The sequence below is a fragment of the Astatotilapia calliptera genome, chromosome 2, assembly GCF_900246225.1.
Source record: "Astatotilapia calliptera chromosome 2, fAstCal1.2, whole genome shotgun sequence".
Taxonomy (NCBI): Eukaryota; Metazoa; Chordata; class Actinopteri; order Cichliformes; family Cichlidae; genus Astatotilapia; species Astatotilapia calliptera.
The window spans coordinates 30212999-30235070 of NC_039303.1; the positions used below are offsets into that span (position 1 = coordinate 30212999).

At 40.8% G+C, this 22072-nt stretch overlaps 1 protein-coding gene across 2 annotated transcripts in view; it reads right to left on the reverse strand.

Moving 5' to 3' along the window:
* The window catches only part of diaph1 (diaphanous related formin 1), a 101437-nt gene that overhangs the window by 9830 nt on the left and 69535 nt on the right, over nucleotides 1–22072 (reverse strand). For both annotated transcript variants that reach the window (XM_026194479.1, XM_026194488.1), the window contains 8 exons: nucleotides 6636–6734; nucleotides 6438–6532; nucleotides 5952–6053; nucleotides 5334–5573; nucleotides 4807–4936; nucleotides 4473–4597; nucleotides 4126–4290; nucleotides 3541–3673 (listed from right to left, as the gene is read on the reverse strand). In XM_026194479.1, coding sequence (XP_026050264.1) covers nucleotides 3541–3673; nucleotides 4126–4290; nucleotides 4473–4597; nucleotides 4807–4936; nucleotides 5334–5573; nucleotides 5952–6053; nucleotides 6438–6532; nucleotides 6636–6734 — 1089 coding nt within the window. The remainder of the gene's footprint in view (nucleotides 1–3540; nucleotides 3674–4125; nucleotides 4291–4472; nucleotides 4598–4806; nucleotides 4937–5333; nucleotides 5574–5951; nucleotides 6054–6437; nucleotides 6533–6635; nucleotides 6735–22072) is intronic.

The following is a 22072-nucleotide window of genomic DNA, read 5'->3' on the forward strand; positions in this document are numbered from 1 at the left end:
TTTACAGGTACAGCTTACATGGGTGGTCTCTTTTGTTTACAGCTACATTTTCAACAGAGCTTCAGTGTCAGGTGGCAATAAATAAAAGAAGGTGGGTTAAACCAGGCAGGATGCCCAATCTCAAAGCAACATGTGAGAGTACTACTTTGACTATTTTGTGGGCAACATTCAGTGGCATGGCTCAGCACTCACGCAGATGGCTTTAATTATTTTTGTTTGAACCTGAATGGAGACAGAGGGGTCTGGGGAAGGGCCAGCGGGGTTGGGGGTTAAAGGTTTATGCTGTCTCTCTGTTTGTTCCCCAACCCCCACATCCAAACACAGCACACAGCTCTGCTCACACGCACAATATTTAATCCTGCAGTAAGCCATGAAGCAGATGGCCTATGGTCTCGCCTGTTACGTCAGAGAAAGTCTCTCTTACACACATCCCAAGACTACCGTGGCTCATATACACCCCTTAATGTCCATGTCCTAGAACTGCACACTGGGATCAAAATCAGAGATTTTTCTTCTTCAAGGGAAACACATCTGGCAAATTTCCGCTTGCGTCAATCACATGGCTGGCTTAAAACATGCTTGCAAGCACACAAACACACAACTGTGTTTTGGACCACTGCATTGAAGGCACTGAAGGACCAAACAATGACCTAGCTGTGTATAAAACATTACTGAACTAATGAAGATTCAGCTTACAGGCCTAGGGGCCTGTGCTCTCAATAGTATTGAGCAACACTATTAAATCAAAAAGCAGTTTTACAAGTTTACTTTGTTAGCAATAAGTGACATAAAGGGGAAACACAAGACACTGGTTTTCATTGGTACTGAATGGTACTTGAAAGTCAATTAACTAATTATCATACATTGAAATAAGCCTAAAAAATATAAGATTCAATAATACTACTGACCATAAAAAGCAGAAGGAATACACACATATTTAGTGCTTGACACAAACAGTAAGTTACTGACTAAAGCATGTAAGAACATAAGATGGATTAATTAGGGCAATGGCATTAGACTGTGAGCTCTTAAAGATGTCTCTTTCGATCCGATTTGCAATAAATGCGCGCACGCTCTGACACGTCTCACATCTCTCTCCCACACACACACGCACACACACACACACACACAGCTCCGTCACCACAGCATATAATCTTGTGTAGATCAATAGCACCCCTAATGGATGTTCACACATCAACAAATGAAAATAGAATTGGAAAAATTTAGCTGTTGATGATGACAAACGTGCAGATGACAGCATGATAAAGAAAATCAGTGAGTGGAGAGATCTTTTTTCTAATGTTTTTCTAATGTGCCATGAATCTCTCCATTTTTCACAGTCACCTGCAGTGAAGACATCAGGCAACTCAGGCTTATCCTGTCTCATCCCCTCTTGTGGCTTGCGCCTTTCTCTTCTAACCCCCTTTTCAAAGAGACAACTGCAGTCTAATCCCCACCAGAGCATCTGCTGCCCTACTATCCTCCTTCCTCTACCCTCCCCCACACTACTGTTTCCTCACTTGCTCTCTGTGTGGAGCACGGGCACTCCCAGTGGTAGTTCCCATACAAGCATCTATGTGAGGATAAACCAGACATGCAAACACCCTTTGCCACATAGATAAAAAAAAAAATGGTCTCAGGTATTCTTTTACAGACTGTACTGACACCTAGCTGTAGAAATAAGGAATAGTAGCAGCAAGCTTTGGTGTATAGCCAAAGATGGCCCAGGGATAGTAGTAGACTGTTTTTAACAGATAAAATTAGAGCAAAAAGCTAAAAAGCTTGGAATGTCAAGTACTGGGTGTGGCAACAAAATACTCTGCCAGTTTAGTATACTGACCCCTGTATTTATATTTGCTATGCGAGTCAGAAAAGGCAAGTCAAAGCACTTAATGAGTCAATTATAAAAACGACAACATGTAATGATTTCCAAAGAATCTCAACATGATTTATACACAGTAACTAGCATCACATGCTTAGAATATGTGCAAACTGAGACTCCACTAAGTCTGACTCACATGGGAATGGCAAGGCCACAAACTGCAAACACACACTGACCTTCCAGGGTTTAACCAACAACTGGTATTATGTGTTTACAGAGACAGAAAGTCAAAGGAACATTCAGAGAATTCATGAGATAGTAAGGGTATGCAAGTAGATTCGTGAGAGACAGAAAAAAGGGAACCAGGAACATGTCAGCGTGTGAAAGCACAGCTGCTGAAAACAGCCATTGTATAGCAGCCAGTATGAGGGTTATAAACAAATACAGAACAAAGACCAGGTGGGTGGGTGTGCCAAATTTGTGTGTGGTTAAATTCAAATAGGGGGTGTAGAAGGACTCCAGGCTACAGGACAGTCAAATATTCCACCTGTATGTAAATGATCCCTGTCCACTAAATGTGTGCACAGAGACACTAATCTTTGAGGCACTATTATGTTCCATGTGTGCACGTCTCGAGAGGCTGAACATGAAACTTTACTTTCTATTATATATATCTTCCATACTTTAAACACTGAGGCAAAATTTTCTAAATGGAGTCTTGGTGGCTTGAACTGCCCTTTAAATGAACTGCATACAAAAGGAGAGCTAAAGGGGAAAACCTGGCAGTGGTAAAATAAAAGCAAGAAGGGGAGAAGAGAAAAGAAGCCAGCTGGAACATGCACTACTAGAATAAAGCCCAGAAAGACTTTTTGTAAGAGTTTGAAAAGCAGACACACACACACACACACACATATATTTTGGCCACCATAATGTTTCTTCAACACATGGGCAAAGCAAAACAAAAAACATTCACAACAAAATGACATAGTCATTTGTAACACTAACACACACACACACACACACACACACACACACACACACACACACACACACACTCTTTAGAGTACCAAGGCTATAGCACATTTCTACAGTGAAAAAGCAGGGGCTCTGCAGAACATAAGTGGAGCCAGAGAGAGGAGGAATGCACTGAAAGTAGGTCACAGACTGAGAGAAGGGGGAAAAAGTCTGTGTATAAATATGCGTCTCCAAGGCAGGATTTGAGTGCTTACTGTGTAGACAGGGACGAGAGAGTCAGAATGCATGTGTTTGTTAAAGGGAACAATAATGCTACCAGCAATTTTTAAAGTGTAAAAGCATTACCAGAAGAGTGGAAACATGTTTTTTCCTGATAAGGAGAGTTGGGAGCTATTTCTGTATTCTTTTGGGGGGTGGAAAATTTCATGATTACTGGAGGAGTGAAAAGAGGTCAGGCACTTCAATGCTGTCCTCAGTTTATGTGAAGCATCATTGTTTCTTGTTTACTTTAAAACAGGTCATCAACATTAGATTAACTTTGGTCAATAAATGGGCTGCTCTTACACACACACACACACACACACACACACACACACACACACACACACACACACACACACCAGATGTGTGGACTCGGACTGCCCCCAACAGGAATCTGAGGGAAATGCAAAGGAAGAGACGTGGCAAGTGTCTCTCCAGTTCATTGACATGCACATAAATATATATTATGCAGCAAAGGTGACCTGCGTTGATGTCAGGGAGCTGGTTCTTCTTGAGTTTCTCCTCTTTTTCCTTTTCTGCTTTCTCTCTCGCCAGCTTGGCCCTCTTGATCTTCTCTTCAGCCTCCTTTCTTTTCTGATTCTCCTTCACTGCTTGCTGTTAGGGAAAGAAGTAGAAAATATATTAAGTTCTAGCTACATAAATTCAACACAGAAATCGTTTAAGAATATCTTACATACATTGAAAGAGTGAAAGTGAATAAAGCAACCCATGTATGATGGATATGATGAATGAAGTTTTGTACACAACTTCAAAACCAGTACTGGCCATTATTCTTTATGACTGGCAGACAAGTTATCTAAGGTGGAGCCCTCCCAAATGTTTAAACAGATAATATAATGGAGTGACTCATTATTTTGTCAACACAGTCAGATGTACAGTCAATCCTTTTGATATTTGCCTTTGATGCATTACATTATTTGCAACTGAACTTGTGTTTAATTTTGTTCGTAACACACACATTCATTTCGTAGGTTGGTAAAAAAAGACTGAAAACCATAACAACCTTGTTTTTACTTCCTTACTCGTTTAGACTTACACATACACACCTGGAACATGTTTTTGAAGTTGTTGAGATCCCCAAATAATTCCTCGACAGAGATCTTTTTCGGGTCAAAGACAAAATAGTCTCCCAGATCACTGTATTGCTTTTCCATATTCTTGTGCATCAGATCTAGTTTCTCATACTGTTCTTGGGCATGGCTCACAAAGCTGTAAATACATTGTGTTAAGGTACACAGGAGTGTCATTCAAACACAAGAAAACACAAAAAGCACTGTCATCACGACATGACATTTCCATTGATTTCTTTTTTTAAAAAAACAAAAAAACAAAACTCATTGACTAAATGAGGCCAACTGAGCAATTCTATTTAATAGCTGAATAGAAAGGATATCGACATCTTCTCCGCGAACAGGTCCTTATCATTTTGTGGAGGAGGAAAGGTTTCCAAATCTTTCTGCAGGCTCTTGATCTGACGGCCCATCATTTCTAGGTTCTTCTGAACTGTCTCTGCAGAAACTGCCATGGACAAGGAAAATGTTGTCATTGCTAAGCACCCACAGATGAAGCTTGTCATATTGGTATTGACTTGAAGTGACTGATACAGTGAATAAGAGCATTAAATAGATCTCAGGTATGATGTGCTATTTGCTGAAACAATATAAGCACACTTTATTTAAAGATCTGCTAAAATAATATGTATAATATGGGTTACATGTCCCACGCACCTCTGCTGGCCTTTTCGACATGAATGAGCTCATCTGCAAAGCTCATGACATCAGGATACTGCTCCTGGCACACGTCAGCAAGGAAATGGAGCAGTGTCTGTTTCAGATCAGCTGATTTTGTGTCACGAAGCTAATTAGAAGAAAGAGGTATTTTAAAAAAAGGACACAATGTCAACATAGGTGTGAGTAGTTTCTAATCCTGAATGTACATTTTGACTGGACTTTTATTGCCCAGTTTCTATTATTAAAACATGTGATAAAAGTACAACTATAAGTACAGTATAGTGTTTATACACTCAGTGTAGCAATATTTAAAGATGAAGAATTTACTATCTCAAGTCTTTATGCTAGTAATAGCGGTATATATCCTGTACCTGAAGCCATGATGACGAAGCCGAAGAAGAGCCAAACAAGACAAAACAACAACAACAAAAAAGTCAGTATTTCTCCAGTTACATACAGGATTTTCAGTAGATTCATTCAGTTTTTATTGTGGGTGTGTGTCATATGATCCCCCTTCACTTCACCTTGCACAGGTATGATATGGAGAAGCCGAATGCTGCTCCATTGCGAGAGCCAGAATTCATATAATTCCCAACAAGGAGGATGATCTGCAGCAACCTGGCGAATGTATCACTTTTCCTAAGCTCTTCACAAGCTGCTGTCACAGACACCACATCCGGCTTGATGTTGTTCAGCTGTTCCTCAAACTGCAGCTTGAACAAGATGGCCTGAAGCCGTGGCATCAACCGCTTCACACTGGACATCTGGAAAAACAAGAGAGGGGCATACGAGACCATTCCCTGTTTGTTGCTACAGTGAGTGTGTGTGTGTGTGTCTGCACGTGTCTGAGAGCATGCAATTATGGGTAAGTGCAGTGAGTTCATCCATTACCGAAATCTACAGTTGAACAAAGCCCCTTTGTTTAACAGCATGAGGACATTCTGTGTGTCTAATTTACTGACAAACCATCTTAGAAAACGAACCATCTCAACACTTTCTACAACTCATACTGACACCACAACAAGTTTGTGGTTAGTCAGCTTCAAGTCAGCTGACAATTTAACAATAACCATCTTATCAAAGAGAAGTGTCTATTTTTTCCCTGTGCTTTCATTTGCACATGTATATGCAAGTTTCCTTACCACTACTCCAAACTGTTCAGACTCAGCCAAGTCATCGTATTCATCCTTCATATCTGCCAGGACACCCAGCTGGTCTGGTCCTGGCAGTTGCTTGATCAGGTTCTAAGTGACAATGAGAGAAATGTATACTGGAAGACACATGAAGAAGCTTGAAAAAGTTGGATTTTTATTTACTATGTCATAAGGATCTTAATATGACTTCAGGGTAACTGAAAGCCTTATAAAGTTAAATAAAAATGTCATTTTGCTGAAAATCAACAAAACAGGCACTCTGAAATAAAAGTGTAGATGAAGCACACACCATCATCCAGTTCATTTTTTCACTTATCAGTCTACAGACAGTCAAACACATTAAACCTATAAATCTAGTATGAGATGGCGGTTGATGCCATAGGAATAAAGGAAAGAGAAAATCCTTTTTATCAAATAACTATATTTTATTTTATAGTACAAATGAACAGATTCATAACAACACTCAGTCAATACCTGAACCATGGACTCTGTGAGGACCTTCTCATTAACCTGCAGGATGGCATTCTTGATCTCCTCATAAGGGATACGGAACGATCCCAGAAAAATAGCTTCATGAGAAAAACACAAGAAGCATGACTTACTTAATTATGCCCCATTTTATACATAAAAAGCATGGTCATGAATATAGTGGTATCAGGATAGTGGACTTACAGAGATTCTGTGAAGACTTTGAGTCAAGAATCTTCAGCTCTTTCACCTTCTTCTTCTGCACCTGTTTCTTTTCATCCCCACCATCCTGCTCCTTTTTAGCTGTAGATATGGACAGAGACAAGGAAAACTTTATATTCCCTTACGGCAAGCAAAAAGAGGAGCCTTTGTAACAAAATTTTCTTGTCATCTTTCATAATTTTAAATGACTTGTACCCTTAAACGGAAATAACGGGGGGGGGGGGGGGGGGGGGGGGGGGGGGGGTAGTGACATTAGTGGGATAAAAGACAAAGTGGATTTGATTGATGGACAGAAGGCACATGTGATGGCTATAAAAACTGACAGACTTGGCACAGCTTTTACTTTTTTCATTTTCTCCAAACTGTATGGTGTCATGGAGGTGTCAGGAATATCACATCAGTGGTTTGGGGTACAACTGAACTAACATGAAATGGCTGCAGCACCAGGGGAAACATGTCCCTGGAGCATGTGGGCCTTTTAAATATGGTCAGACAGTTGTTCGCTGTAAGGCATTTGAAGTTTGGATTCACCACGCTGCACATAGACACACCCACCTATTGCACACACTCACAGGCATTTTTCATTAACTTCTTTTGACAAGGTCAGGATTGTGACTGTAAGGATGTGTCAGAGTGTGGGGGAGGATGTGAACTAGATTAGAATGAGGAGTGAATGATGAACACGGGTTTGACCACATAGCAGCCCACTCTACACATAGCCAGGCACATTAGGGTCAGCAGAGATCCAGATGTCACAACTGTTGTTTCCATCAATATCTAACCATTTGTACTTGATATTTATAAGCTACTTGTATCTCATTATATTGTTTAAATGAATTTTCAGTTGTGGGTCAGAAAAAGAGTTGAAGTAAATTTGGAATAGATTTTTGATATTTTATCGAAAGACAAATCAAGAGCTGTGCATAGAGCCAGACCAATAAAATCACCTGACTCTATGTATCAATCATCTATAGTTATGGTCTTATAAATGTGTTATCATCAGAGTTTTTCCATCAATGTTGCTTTAAATTTGGTATGCACATTGCAGAACCATCAGCTGCATATACCAGATGATACATTACAAAACTTGCTGGTTTGCAGGGACTCACATTTTGTTTTGCCGACTAGTCCATAAAATACATGGTTTTCCCTTCTGCTGCATGCTGGTCTATAACCCTGAGTGTATCTTTTCCAACTAAATCACAATTTGAGACTTATCAGCCTGTCTATAGCTGCATCCTTGCCTCAACTTTATAAAGCTGAGATACAAGAACTCCACACATATACAAAAAGAAGCTACTGCAAAAAGTCAACAATGGTGCCGGCAAAAACCTTTCATCATCAGCAGACTACCTGCTTCAACTGCCTAAAGATGACCTGATGCAGTGACATCAAAAGTTATGGTTTTAATGTCACAGAGAAGGCAAGTAGAAGGGCAAAAACAGAAATAGAAATGCGGATACGGACCGACCCTTATGTGTGCTTAATTATCAGTGTTAGTAAAATCTATTTTCAGTTCCATTCAGTTACCTACCCCTACTGTATAAGCAGTCTAATTTCTTAATTTCCTCAGTGATTCCACTGTATCATACTCGAGTGTTTACCTTCAAGTGCAGTTTATTAGAAAAGCAAAAGATGATTTTGGTCAAACAGCGGCACTGTAATCTATTCTCCGCATAGACAACGGCGACAACAACAGCTTCACAGTTCTTTCCTTCATCTGTCCACTCATCAATATGTCCAGTCAAACAGTGCTTTGTCTCGATGTGAGACACCTATCAGCCAAGCAGGCTGTTAATGAGCCAGGCTCCTAATGAGCTCCTCGTCTCTCAGTTTAGCCATTCATTCAGGACACACAGATATACACAGAACAGTCAATTCAGTTGACTGCAGCCTTAAAAAGGCCCATTGTTTCTGTCAGTATTAGCTTCAGCTTTATGAAACTCCCTACTGATGGTCAACCACCATTTATATCTTAGGCTTTGACTTTGTATGTTTGTTTATGTGTGTTGTCATATAGTTTGCATTATATCAGTATATTCAGTTGTGTGTTTCACCACCAGCAGTACTACTGCATGTTCAGTGTTTCATTACTAGTCCCTGCTGAGGCCAGGAAACCAAAGCAGGAAGCCAGGAATCACAGACACACACAGGATAGGAAAATCCATCAGGACATCTGAGCGGAAATGACTGTCTTGCACAAACACAAAGAGAAAGTCACAGCTGAAATGTTATAAAGAAAGGAAGTTGCAAGCTTACACAAATAAACATCATCAGAGAGACACAAACAAGGAAACAGACAGTCACAGGAAATAATTCAAGATATGCCATCTAAAAATGGAAGAAATTAAGTTAATGCTTAAAGCACAACATCAAATCCCTGAGATCCTTACACATGCAAATACTGATATGGTGACCTGTACAATAGACACTCGTATATAGATATACTACAAAGAAGATTAATCTGGATAGTAATCTAAACAGCTCAGTTTGGAAAAAGACGAGTGATCTGGTAGCAGCATCATGTCACGAGGTCAGTGTGTGTGTGTGTGTGTGTGTGTGTGTGTGTGTCTGTCTTTGGGAGCAGCAGAGACCCAGTGAGGGAGCATGTGTCTTTGTGCATGTGGAAATCTACAGTGCTTCAGTGCCAGCTGCGCTCTAGCCAATAGAATCAGTCCTAGCTATGTTGACATCATGGCTGATTCATAAAATGGGGTCTGGTGTTCACATTGTAAAATGGCTGCTCTGTGGTTTCCACAGACAGCCCACTCTTTTCATTTATGAGCAGATGGCACCTCTAGTGGCTGCTATGGAGCATTGCATCGTGCTACTCTTAGTCATTGTGGGGGAGGAAAGGAGATGACTGGGGCAGAACACACATGTGTGACTAGGCACACAAACATACACAAGCCACATGGACGCAGTTGTGGAATGCTGACATCTTAACATCCACATGTTTTATTGTCCCAGCTGCCTTTTTGTTAAAACCATGATACACAGAAGAACTCTTTTCTGGAAAGAAAACACTACCGCCAATTGCGCGCGCACACACACGCGCACACACACACACACACACACGCTTTTTCCTCATCTGTCAGTGCCAAGCAGCTGTTGGGGAGACAAGGGGGGAGAGTTCCAGGAAAAGCTGTGGTGTGTGTGTGTGTGTGCATGCGCGTGCACAAACACACATGTGTAATGAAAATACATTCTTCCATTTCTGACTTCTGTTTCCAATTAAGTGGGAAGGGGGGGGGGGGGGGCAGAAAGGTGGGGGATGAGAGGAACTAAAGAAAGAGTACTGAGGATCATGAGAATCCAAGTCATGCTGCGGTCTTTGTCAATATGTAACTAAGTGTCTGTCTGACCGGAGCTACACAAAGGGGAGTCTGTTATCAGTCAGCAGACCTGAGTGTCTACTTCACCACCCCTTCCTATTCCCTTCTACTTCATCCCTCACTCCTTAAAAGGAGAAAATGTGTAGAGGAGATGGTGTCGAGTAGCCAGAGTAGGATAGGGAGAATGAATGAAAAAGAAATTGTATGTATGTATGTATGTATGTATGTATGTAAAAAAAAATTTAAAAAAAAAAAGATGAAATGAAGGAAAAAGATCAAGCTTAGTAGGAATAGAGAGAATCAAAGAAAGGAAAAAGAACCAAGTACACTTTGATCCCTTTAGCTTCAACTCAAAGAATAACTTTAGCCCACTCTCAGAAAGCATAGCCTCTTCTCTTTACTATCGCCTTTTCAGTCTTTTCATGTGGTCTATTCATCCTATCATCACCACTCCCTGTTTGTGGAGTGCTGGCGTTTATTTTTAACCCACTAAAAGCTTTCAGATGATGTACTCCATTGTATATTTGTGGCATCAAGACTTTTTCATAGTCCCTCTGGTGGTGAGATAGAAAAAATTAACTTTATATAGCTTCAAACTAACTTCCCCCCCCCATTTAGCATTCCAGGGCTGTTGGAGATCAAATAAAGTGGAACAGAAGAGAGGGAGTATAGTTTCAACATCAACATCTGAGTTGAGCGGTTTTGCTGGAAAAAGTTGCTGAATGTGCTCGAGAGAAAGAACTAAAAACAGATCTTCTGCCAACCTCTAACATCAACAAAGACTGAATGTATTACAGGCAAACGTAATGAGAACATTATGCTTTTAGCTTAAGAAGTTTACTTACATAATGCTAAACTAGTCAAAAAAAAAAAAAAAAAAAAAAAAGAGAGACAAAGAAGAAAAACATGAAGAGGGAGCATAAAGTTCTTTGTCCAAAGTAAACAAAGCCAAAACTATGGCAGACAGATGGACAGCTGTAGCCATGGTCCCTTTAAACTTTAAATGTCCTACATTCTGTCACTTTCTACATAAGAGTGTGTGTTACAATGTAAGAGTGTTCGACAGAAGAAGAATAAGGGGTTTCCACGGTAACCTTGGGTCTGAAAGAGCCCCTTCATCCTGTTTTTCCACTGTGAAAGGAAATGAGGAGAAAAGATTCCTGACTGTGTGTGTGTGTGTCTGTGTGTGTGTGTGTGTTTGCACAATTGTGTGAAAAGGACCAGATGGCAGGGTGGGGCAGTGAGGAGGGGGGGAACAAGGCAGGATGTGGGTAGGGCCAAAAAGCAGTGGGAGGGCATATGGGAGGGGCTAAGACTGTGCTCCCTTGCGCTCCCCTGGTGCATGAATGCTGCAACTACAACTGAGATTTTTGAAATAATTCCTATCATTCTATATTTGCTTTAAAAACAATATAAAACACTGTTTTTATGACTAAAATATTTATAAAAATCCCCAAATTATCCATTTAATTTTTGGTCATTAGAAATGACCCACTGGCTCAAACTTTACAAACATTTTAAAGAAAAGAAAAAACAAAAAACAAAAAAACAGACAACTTGCATGGCCTCAATTTTATTAACATCCCTTTCACTTCACAAACTCTTTCCTCTTACTTCCTGCTAGCTGAAGAACATTGTATATTTAAGTTCAAACAATATTTTTCTTATTTATTGCTTTTGAGTAGTCGCTTTTAACTAATGATAATAATTTAATAACACCTTTAACTTTTTAAACATTTATGACATCAATTTTAAAATAAGGTGTCTTTGTCAGAATAACAGCAGGAAAACAGTTTGTTTTTTAATTCTCCACAAATTCTAAACATTTTCTGTTTTTAAATTGGACAAGAGGGACAAAATGACATTTTCATATACCTCAATACGTTTTAAACTAGGATAACTTTGTGAGTTCGCAGCTGGAACAGTTAATTTTCAATACCTGCCTCATAAGCAGGAAGCAACATAATCGTATCTGTATTTTTTAGTTTTAATTCTTGCATTAATTAAAGGTCCTTTTTTTGAAATCACAATAGAGTATGGAGGCTTAAAGTCTGATTCCTTCAGTGAGGCCAGCATTTATTCATGGAGTCACAGTGCCCTCCATTGGTGTACTTAGTGAACTGCAGTTTGATGACAAAAGGCTGGCACACCTCTGCATCCAGCTGGCTACACTTGTTTATTACCTTCGCACTCTGTCCAAGTTGTGTATTTGTGAATGTTAATGAATGTGTTTGTGGACAAAGGAGGAGGAAATGCTGAAAGAAAGAACATACTGCTTTGTTTTATGTGTATGCGACGATGGAAGGCGTACAAAACACGTGTCTGTGAGTGTGGTCACTGGATCTGTATGTGTGGGTTTGTGTGGTAATGCTGTTCTCTTAGGGCCAATCTGACCTCTCTGTGCTCTTCTGGCCATGAAGGTCTTTGGTGATGACGCACACATGGCACGTAATGAGACACACTCTTTCTCTCTCTCTCTCTCACACACACACACTCACACACAGTACGCTGCCTGCATTGCTGATAAGGTGCACTACATTCGACACACCGACACAGCACTACCTTGAACTCGAATTCACACTTGCTGAAACCACACAAAGACCCAATAAATCCCCATAGCAAATAACAGAGGACACAGACAGAGATCCCCCCCCTCCCACTCAACAAACACACACACTCACGCACAGAGAGAGGTGAGCTGCTATGGTGTGCTTATTAAATCAGTCCTATATCAGCCAGTCTCCTTGGGACATCAGAAAAGATTTACAACTGCAATTACACCAGCTAATTACAAGGAGGAGAGATAGAGGGAGTGTAGGGGAGCTACAGAGTGTAAAGGGGAGAAGAAAATCAAATCAGAAAAGAGCGAGAGCAAATAAAGGTGTGAAAACTGAGACGATGAGAGAGCAAATGAAGGAGAGAGAGCGAGAAGGAAAGAAGTTTAAAAGACAAAGATGATGACGATGCGACCTTGAGCCGCCCATCACACCTGAGCCTCAAATGTTGTACAAAGACATAACTGGAGAACACAAAAGCTTCATTGTTTAAAGTCACAAACCACCTGTGTGTGTCTGACTAACTAACTCACTGGGTATGCAAGTAGTTTTTTGTGTTACTCTGGCAGCTTGTGTGGTGCTTTGGTGTTTGTTATTCACAGTGTGAATGTCCTTGATGCTACACTGGCCTTCACAGCACAGTGCTCCCTCTACGGAGAGCAAAGTGAATTACATCATTAAGCAGGCTCGCTTCTATGCTGGGTATCAATCAACTCTCAACCTTGTTCCTAGTGTTGTGGATGGCATGCAGTGACATTTGCAGTCACTGTTCATATCCATGTGTATTGGGCTGACAGGCGAGATTAGTGACTCTAGAGACAGCTATCTGTGGAGGTCGGACAGCCTCTTATTCTCAATATAGTGGAGGAGTAGAAATTAAGAAGAGCTAATAATTTAATACTACATCATTTCCAGTACAAAAATAATTTACACCCAAATCTCAGCTGTTCTGAACGAGGGATTCAGAGGCTCTTGCTCGTGGATACTGAAGCTTAGACAGAAGTCTTGGAGCTTAATGTTACTCTCTGTACAGTGCCAGTGGCCTTCCTAATGTACAGGCATTTCTGCCCATCTAGACCGCTACTATCATGTATGCACGGCCATGCAGTGTGAGTCTCATTTATATGAGCATAGCGGTAGAAATGGAAACTTAAAAATTGGGTTTCTATCTCAATTAAAAAGTTAGATGAACTCTAACACACATGCACCCCATGAGGCGTATTCTGCCCCGGGCAAAAAGGATTAGGTACTGCACTCCTGTCAGAACTCAAATATTCATTATTACCTTATGGAAAGATAGCAGACAGAGAGCGAGTGGGAGCAAGAAGGAGCAAGAAAAAGGGAGGGGAAAAAAAGGAGCATGAGTACGTGATAGAGAGGCACTTCATGAATACAAGCGGTTCAGACTTATGCAAAGCAAAACAGATGAAAGGAGGACAGAAAAATGGAGGTCTACACAGTGTCATGCCATGGAGGACAGTTAAAAGCGCATAACTGTGCTGGTGCACACACTCATCCTGTTAATCCCCAAGTTCTGTCCTCTCGTCTCCAACCATCCATCCCTTTACTCATCTTTATCTCTGCTTCAGTGATGAGGACAAAGGAAAGCACTCAATCACTGGCCCACCCTTCCTCCCTTGTCGCCTTCTCTTGGTCTCTGCAGGCAAGGCCTAGAGGCCTGATTAGTAATTGTGACTAGACCACATGGTGGAAAGACTTGCACACACATGCACACGCACATTGGAGCATGTACACACAAATATGTATATAAAAAGGCACACAAATGTGGCAAAGAGGAGGACGAGGGCCAGTTCTGCTAGATCTAATTATCCCTCGAGCAAGGCACAATGAGGGGGCTGAAAAGGAGTAAGGAAGTTTGCCTTTTCTAATGTCAGCCACCGCTTGCAGGACATATGCACACGCACGCGCACGCACGCACACACACACACACACACGCACACACACGCACACGCACACACACGCACACACACACACACACACACACACACACACGAGTGTCTGTCTCGAGGCAAAAAAAATAAAAAAATAAAAATTGGGTTATTTTTTGGTGTCTGTCACCATTTTTTTCCCCAGCCAACATATTAACATGATCAAGCCGAGGAAACAATGACAGGGGAGAGGCAAGGACAGAAAAAAAAGAAAATGAAAAGTGGAAAAGATGTGAAGAGCAGTACTTGAGGAGAGATAAAGGAGATGAGTAACAAAGTCAAGCAATTGCAAAAGGAAACAGTACTGTGGGGGAAGAGAGTGGAGAAAAACATGAGATGGAAGAATGGGGAGAAAGAAAGCGATATTGTCAATGGAATACGAATAAAGATCCCAGTTCGAGAAAGACTGTCACAATTCTCATGATTAACACAGTGGGAAAAAATAGTCGTCTCCATATGCATGATTGAGAAAATAACCAGACCCCTTTTTTGCGCACCAAACTACATTGAATAAAATAAAAATCTTTTTTTGTCTTATTTATAGTAAACTCAGAACTTAAATCTCACATTCATGTACAAAGCATTCAAACCTTCAGTATTTTAGCCTCAACAAAAGCTTCTCAGAGATGCTTCCCAATAAATCTGCAAAGATAAGAAGCAACTGTGTAACAACATTTTCAGGTCCCTCCATAAATATTATGAACTTAGGTCTAGGGTTTGGGGTTTGAATGGCAAACAGTCAGAGACTTCTCAAGAAGCTACTCCACATGCATCTTGGATGTTTGCTTTGGGCCAGTATCACAGGTTACAGTGAAATGTAATTTCAATCTTATCTGATTTATTTTTTAAATTAAAGGTCTCTTTGTATTCGCCTGAATTCATCCTTCAGTTCTGATTATTTTCCCTGTCCATGCCACTAACAAGCAACCAAACAGTATATAAATGTCACCACAATTCTTCATTGGAGGAATACTGTAAGCCAGATGATGAGCACTGCCCGATTTCAGAGGTCATTTTTCTTTGTTTTATTTACAAAAGATAACCTTTTTCACAGCATATGGACTTGCTAACTTTAAGCTTTTTTAGTAACAAGTGGTTTTCACCTAGCCACTTTAGGCCTGAATGATCCAGCACTGTAAATATGGAAGTCCTTTTGGCAGGTTTTCCATTCTATGCAAGAAGTCTCTTACATAGAGAGACTGCCATATTCTTGGTCAGCTCCTTGTTACTCACTTTGTTGGGAAGGCCAAGTCTTTGAAGACTCCTAGACATCCCTAACTGTGTTTATTATGGCTTCACCCTCACCCAGACATGTTACTGAATTGTGCGCACACACGCATGCACACACGCACCTACCTACGTACACATTTAAACTCACGTCTTACAAGTTTAGTGTGTCATACATGAAGTCTAAACATCTCAAACAGAGACCTAAGTAACATTGTGCCCTTGAATACTATTCTAACTGCTGCAGAAGAGGGTCTGAATTCTTTTACTTCAGTTTCTGATTTTTAAATCATCTGCAACATGTTTTTATTTTTCTATTAACAATTACTGAGTGTAGAGTGATGTCCATTGAAGAAGCTGCATAAAATCCAATGCAAATTATTTGTAAAGAACAAAGTGTGCAAAAGGTGAGGGGGTCTGAATATTTTTTGAATACACAACCCAAACAGCAGTGACCTGGAATTTAGTGCATTTTATTCAATCCTTTTGAATAACGGTAAATATATTGCAGTTCATACTGTGAAGAGCGCAGTGAACACTTATTAGCATTTGTGTATGTGAACCTTTTTCTTTGTTGCGCACACTTTAGGAAAACTACTGCAGGTGTTTGAAATACATCAAAACACTGGATCAGAGTCAAACTAAGTAGCTGGAGGGGGATGACAACTATGATCTGGCAACCTCCACTTCTGCGTGGGAACCTAGGGAAAAGTCTATCTCACCAAAGATCCACTGGAGTGCTGCAGGGTTTTTAGTTTGTGAAATCCATTTTAACCCCTCCCCAAAAGACAGGAAAAAAAAATCCCCAACCCCCCAAAATAAACAAAACAAGAGAAATAGATATTTAAACAGAGCGATAGACATGCAAATCCTCTCCTAGAACATCTGTCTGCTGGCCTCTCACAGGAATTGGCTGTAGCTGAGGCTGGTGAAATGCAAGACACACATGCATGCACACAACGACACAAACAAAAAACAAATTTCACAGAAGTACACACCTAATCCCTCTATGTGCTTAGTGAGCCATCAGGGGACGTGTTGCCAATCAGACAGCTATGTGAGGCTGGGTGAATGAAAACAATCAAGAAATAACACACAATATGGCTCAGAGTGTTTATGAGTATTTATGTGCACGAGTGTTTGCTGGACTGAATTCACAGATTCATACACATAATCAGAGACCGGACTCTCTACTCTGCCAACACATTCCTAGAGGGACTGCATGTGGAGAAATCTTCTAGATCTTCTGTAACTAAAAAATGACTGACGGCAAGGATGACATATTCAGGAAAAGAATCAATCTTAACACTCGTAATGCGTCTTTTGAATCTGAATCAAAGCTTCTCTAAAGTGAATGTATGTAAAGATTATCTTCTGCAACGGGGAGCTTCAACCTCCAGGGTCACCTGGAGGTGATTTGTTTTATTATTTAGAGCTCTAGAGTTCACAGTCTCTACAATGGCAATAGTAAGGGCAATGTTGTGCTTTAAAAATAGTACCCAAGGAGAGGAAGTCAGCAGACTTCTCTGCAAATTATTTAAAAAAGAAAAAAAGAAAAAGAAAGAAAATGTAGTGCTTTTTCCTTCTACCTGTTGTTTATACAGTGGACTTGTGACCTAGCATGTGTGTTTATGTCTAGCAAGCTATCGCTCTCTCCCCATCTTGTCTCTTCTCACGGCTCAGTGAGTGTGTCAGTCTGCATTGGCCCTCTTTCAGAAGCTACTGAGAGATGGCAGGACCATTAAAATTTAACCCACTATCTCACCACTCACCACATATTGACAAGAGAGAGGAGAGAAAATGGCAGATAGTCATGCAGGCATACAAGGATATACAAGAATGTATCTAACCACAGATATGGGCGCACACACATGCGCACATCAATGCACGCACACTAATTTCCAAGGAGTCAGTCAGATGTGATTGCAAAAGATGGGGAGCGATGGAGCGAAAGATCCTATACAGATGGAAAGTAAAGAATAAGACTGAATAGATTACCACTTGAGAACTGCACACATACACACGTGATGCACAGACAGTTATGGAAATGATTGGCATCAATTTAGCAAGGGAAATGGAGAATGTGTATAGGCCTAACGCTTTATCAGTCCACACTATCCCTTCTCACCAAATCCACATTTCTACACCTTCTATTACTTGCTCCCTCATCAGCTCTGGCTTTTCAATCCCTCACAAAAAAAATCCTTATTTTGTTTCCCTCCATCTCCTTTCTAAATGTATCACTTTTTTTCAGTTTAATATTTTTTGACACATAGCTTTTTCATTTTTCTGTCCTCCATCTCTCCATCTAGCCCTTCTACCACTCTCCTTCTCTTGTGCTGTTCTTGTCCCTTTCTGCCCCAGCGGAGTGTGGGATAGCAGGCAGTGCTGGGAGGCCTACGGTCTCTTAATTAGGAGGCAAGGCGGAACGAGGACACGGTTAACAAGGGCACACACACAGACCTTTGCATTGCTTTGCTTGTAAGAACCCACATTGCCTACAGGCCTCAGTGAGAAAGTTAACCATGTCTTGAACCTGTACCCTCTAACACTTATGTTGACTAGGTTCAGATATTAACAATAAATCCAAATCCTAACCCTTACTTTGCAAAAAGTGTTGAGAACTCAACTTGTGCCTCACAAAGACAGAGGCACAGCAATTCACACGTACATACAAACAAGTGAACTGAATAAGCTTACAAAACTCAACGAAAAAGCAATAGGCACTATAAAAGAGTGCTGTGCTAAAGTCTCTCTCTCTCTCACACACCACATCACCTAATCAGACGATGAGGACCTGGGTTGAAATCTGCAGGACTAGGACTCAATCAGCTAGTGCAATCAGACACAGGGCACACCCACGCATTCACCCACATTCTCTCTCTCTCTCTCTCTCTCTCTCTCTCTCACACACACACACACACACACACACACACACACACACACACACACACACACACTAAACCTTGTGCTGACGGATGAGAGGAAGGCCATGATATTATTCAGTCTACCTCATCACGACTGTAACAAACACACATACATACACATAGAGGAGGCGGGATGGAAGTAGCTATTTTGAGAGTGCGTGAGTCCGTTGTCTGCGAAGGTGACTTTGGGCTGGCTGGAGTGGTAATTGGGTACACATACCAATGGCTTTTTCTTTCTCTTCCCTACATTCGCCTCAAACTCTCTCTTTTGGCCCCCTCTTTCCCTCCCACCCGGCTCCCACTCCTTCCCTTAGTGCAGCCCCTGAACGTGATTACATTTCCGACATGAGTGAGGAGTGAAGATGGAGCGCTGGAATGAAGTAGAAGTGAGAGAGACAGATGATTGAGTTGAAAAACAAAAAAGGGCAGAAAACAGGTCTTGCGCTGGTTTGAAAAAGAAATGCATAAGACGCATAACATGCATACATTAGCATTTGCCCCCTGCTCATAAACACAAACGAACACTTATATATGTATATTTGGATATGTATGTGTGTATCTATCATTTCCTCAGCAGGGGAGTGAGACAAAGCAGAGGAAAAATACACAAAATGTCACTCAGACTGTCAGCCTGATCTTTCCTGTTGAGACACGCACCGACACATACACACATACAGAGTGCAATGGCCATCTCATTTCCTCAGACGTGTGACATTTTCTTTCTCTCTCTTTTTCTGTCTCTCCTTTGCACTCCGTCACTGTGGTGATAAAATTAGCATTCCTTTCCTTCCTCTGCTTCTCCCTCCCTTGACGCCTGGACAAGAGGTGAGGACCACAGGGACGGAAGAAAGGAGAGACAAAAAGAAACAAGAAGAAAGATGAGAACAAAAGAAGACGTTAAGAAAACAAGACGGAAAAGCCTGAGAGAGATGTGAAGACAAACAAATAGAGCAAAGTATGACAAGCAGGTAACGAAATTATTTAGTTAGACAAAGGTAGTAAGATTAAATGAAAAAGAACGATGGAAAGAGTAATATATAGCTAGTGGACAAGATGCAGACTTGTGGAGCGAGTAAATGAGGGGGGAAATATACCCTCGAGGGATTCATATCACCATGACAACCCTTTCCTTTCTCCTTTGCTGTCCAGTTGTATGATGAACTCCTGCTACTTTAGTGGACCTCAGCATGGACAAAATATCTGCTTACTTTTGCAACCCAATAATAAATCTCAAATAACTAAGATTTTCTAACATGCTTTTAATAACTAATATCAAATTAAAAGTCTTTTTAAAAGGGAGAATATACAAGGTTCTTGACTTAACCCTCTCAAGGCAGGCGTTGCCGATTTGCAACAGTTAAAAACTAACAACCTGATTACCCAACATACATATTTTATGAGTTTTTTTTACTCAGAAGTACCACTGCAGGACTTGGTTGTGCATTAGCAACAAAAAGCTTAATTTGAGCCTGAGAGGGTTAAAACCAGGAAAAATTATGGTGAAGGTTTTGTTTTTTTGTGTTTACTCTGCGTGAGCACGTTCTGCCTCTGTGCGTATCAGTGGGTGCACAAACTCGCTTGTGTGCAGGTTTCTACAGGGAGAGGGTAGAGGGCCCACAGAGTATAATTAAAAGCTAGAGACAGAGTCCTTGGGAGCAACTGCAGCAAGAACTTTATGGGGAGAAAGGAGAGAGAGGGAGGGACCGGGGGGGGGGGGGGGGGGGGGGGGGGGGGGGGGGAAGAAAACTGACCTTTAAAAACAGAGTGAGACACGAGAGAAACTGTGAGAAATGAGAGGTGTAATGGAAGATGGGATGGTGGGAGATAGACTGAATTAGATTATGCTGAATTGAATGCGGCAAAGGAATGAAAAAAGTGAGAGAAAGAGGAGGAATGGAAACATTATTGGAGTGAGATGTTTGTGGGGGAGGGCCAGAGGGAGGGACAGAGGAGGACAGAGACAAAGACAGGGAGAGGGACCATGATGGAGAGAAAGAGAGAGAACGATAGAATTCTAATCAGAAATGTGAAGAACAAAATAATAAGGCTGCCTGACAGCAAATGTCAGCTCAGGGAGGGAAGCAGATGGCAGGAGCATAGGAGAATAAGAAAGAGGTAGGGAGAAAGATACGGGAGGAAGGGAAGAGGGAGTAGGAACAAAAAAAGGTAGGAAAGAAATATGCACAATAAGACAGGTGGGGTGTGAATGATTGAGACACTTCATCATCATTTCTCCTTTCCACAAGGAAGGAACACAATCTTTTTTGATGCTAAGAATTAACATCTCCAGGAAAGATATTCCCCTTCTCCCACTGGAGGGAAACAGATCTGCTAGGTCAGGTGGGTGAATCCTCATATGAGAGTGTATACATGTGTGCATATATTTGTGTGCTTCTACACTAACACTTTCATTGCCTGGCTGTAAAAACGCCACCCTTGAGCCAACCTTGACTGCAGTTTCATTGGGTTTCGGCTAAGCTCTGTTTTAATTCAAATCAAAAGCAATTTCTTTCTCTCTTCAGTGTTACTTCATGACTTGATAAGAAGACTGAGCCTTTAAGAATGATCTTGTAGCTTTTCACTTAAGCTCTTCGGTACTTTTATATCTTACTTCCACAGATGCAGAGGAAACTCATCAATGTAACCAATCCCACTATCAAAACAGAAATCATCCTAGACCATATAGGTAAAATTATGTCAATGTAATTTTAAAAAGTACAGTCAGCACAATCCATATCTTTCTGTGCACCTACTTCCTGTATGGATAAGGATACAGCTTTAGAGAAATTGAGGCATGATCTTTAAAAGGTTCTAAACATGCTGGACCTGACTAATGTTAAAAATAGCCATCAGCTAATAAATGAAGTGTTTCAGTACAATAAACATGGCAATACATACTTCAAAGTGGCTCAACCTTTACTATGAACTTTAAAATTTAAAAACACTCAACAGTGTCAAGAAGCCAGGCCAAAGCCAATAGTGAATTAAGATAATATATGCATTCTGTCAGGGTGACTGAGTGATGTGAATCTTAAAAGGAAATCCAAATTTAATGAGTTAAACTGTTCTTTTGAGTCAACCTAAGGTGAGCCGGGGTTATTGAAAAATAAAACCTCCAGATTTCATTGCAGTCAGATGCTATACAGAAGTGAAATTCACCCCGACAGTCTAAAGATGTTCAGTATTTGTTGCTGTAATCCTAATATTGCACAGCTAGCCACACCATACAGCAGGACTATATCTGCTGAACCCATTTAAAAATATTTTCTCACATATGTGCAGCATTTAACTGTGAAATTTGTAGCTGTACGCACCTACATTGTTGTGTTATGCTAAGTCAGGTTAAAAAATTATAACAAATGACTAAAACTTATTGAATATAATAGTCAGTCTGGGAACCACTAAGCTACTCTGCTGACTTCGCCT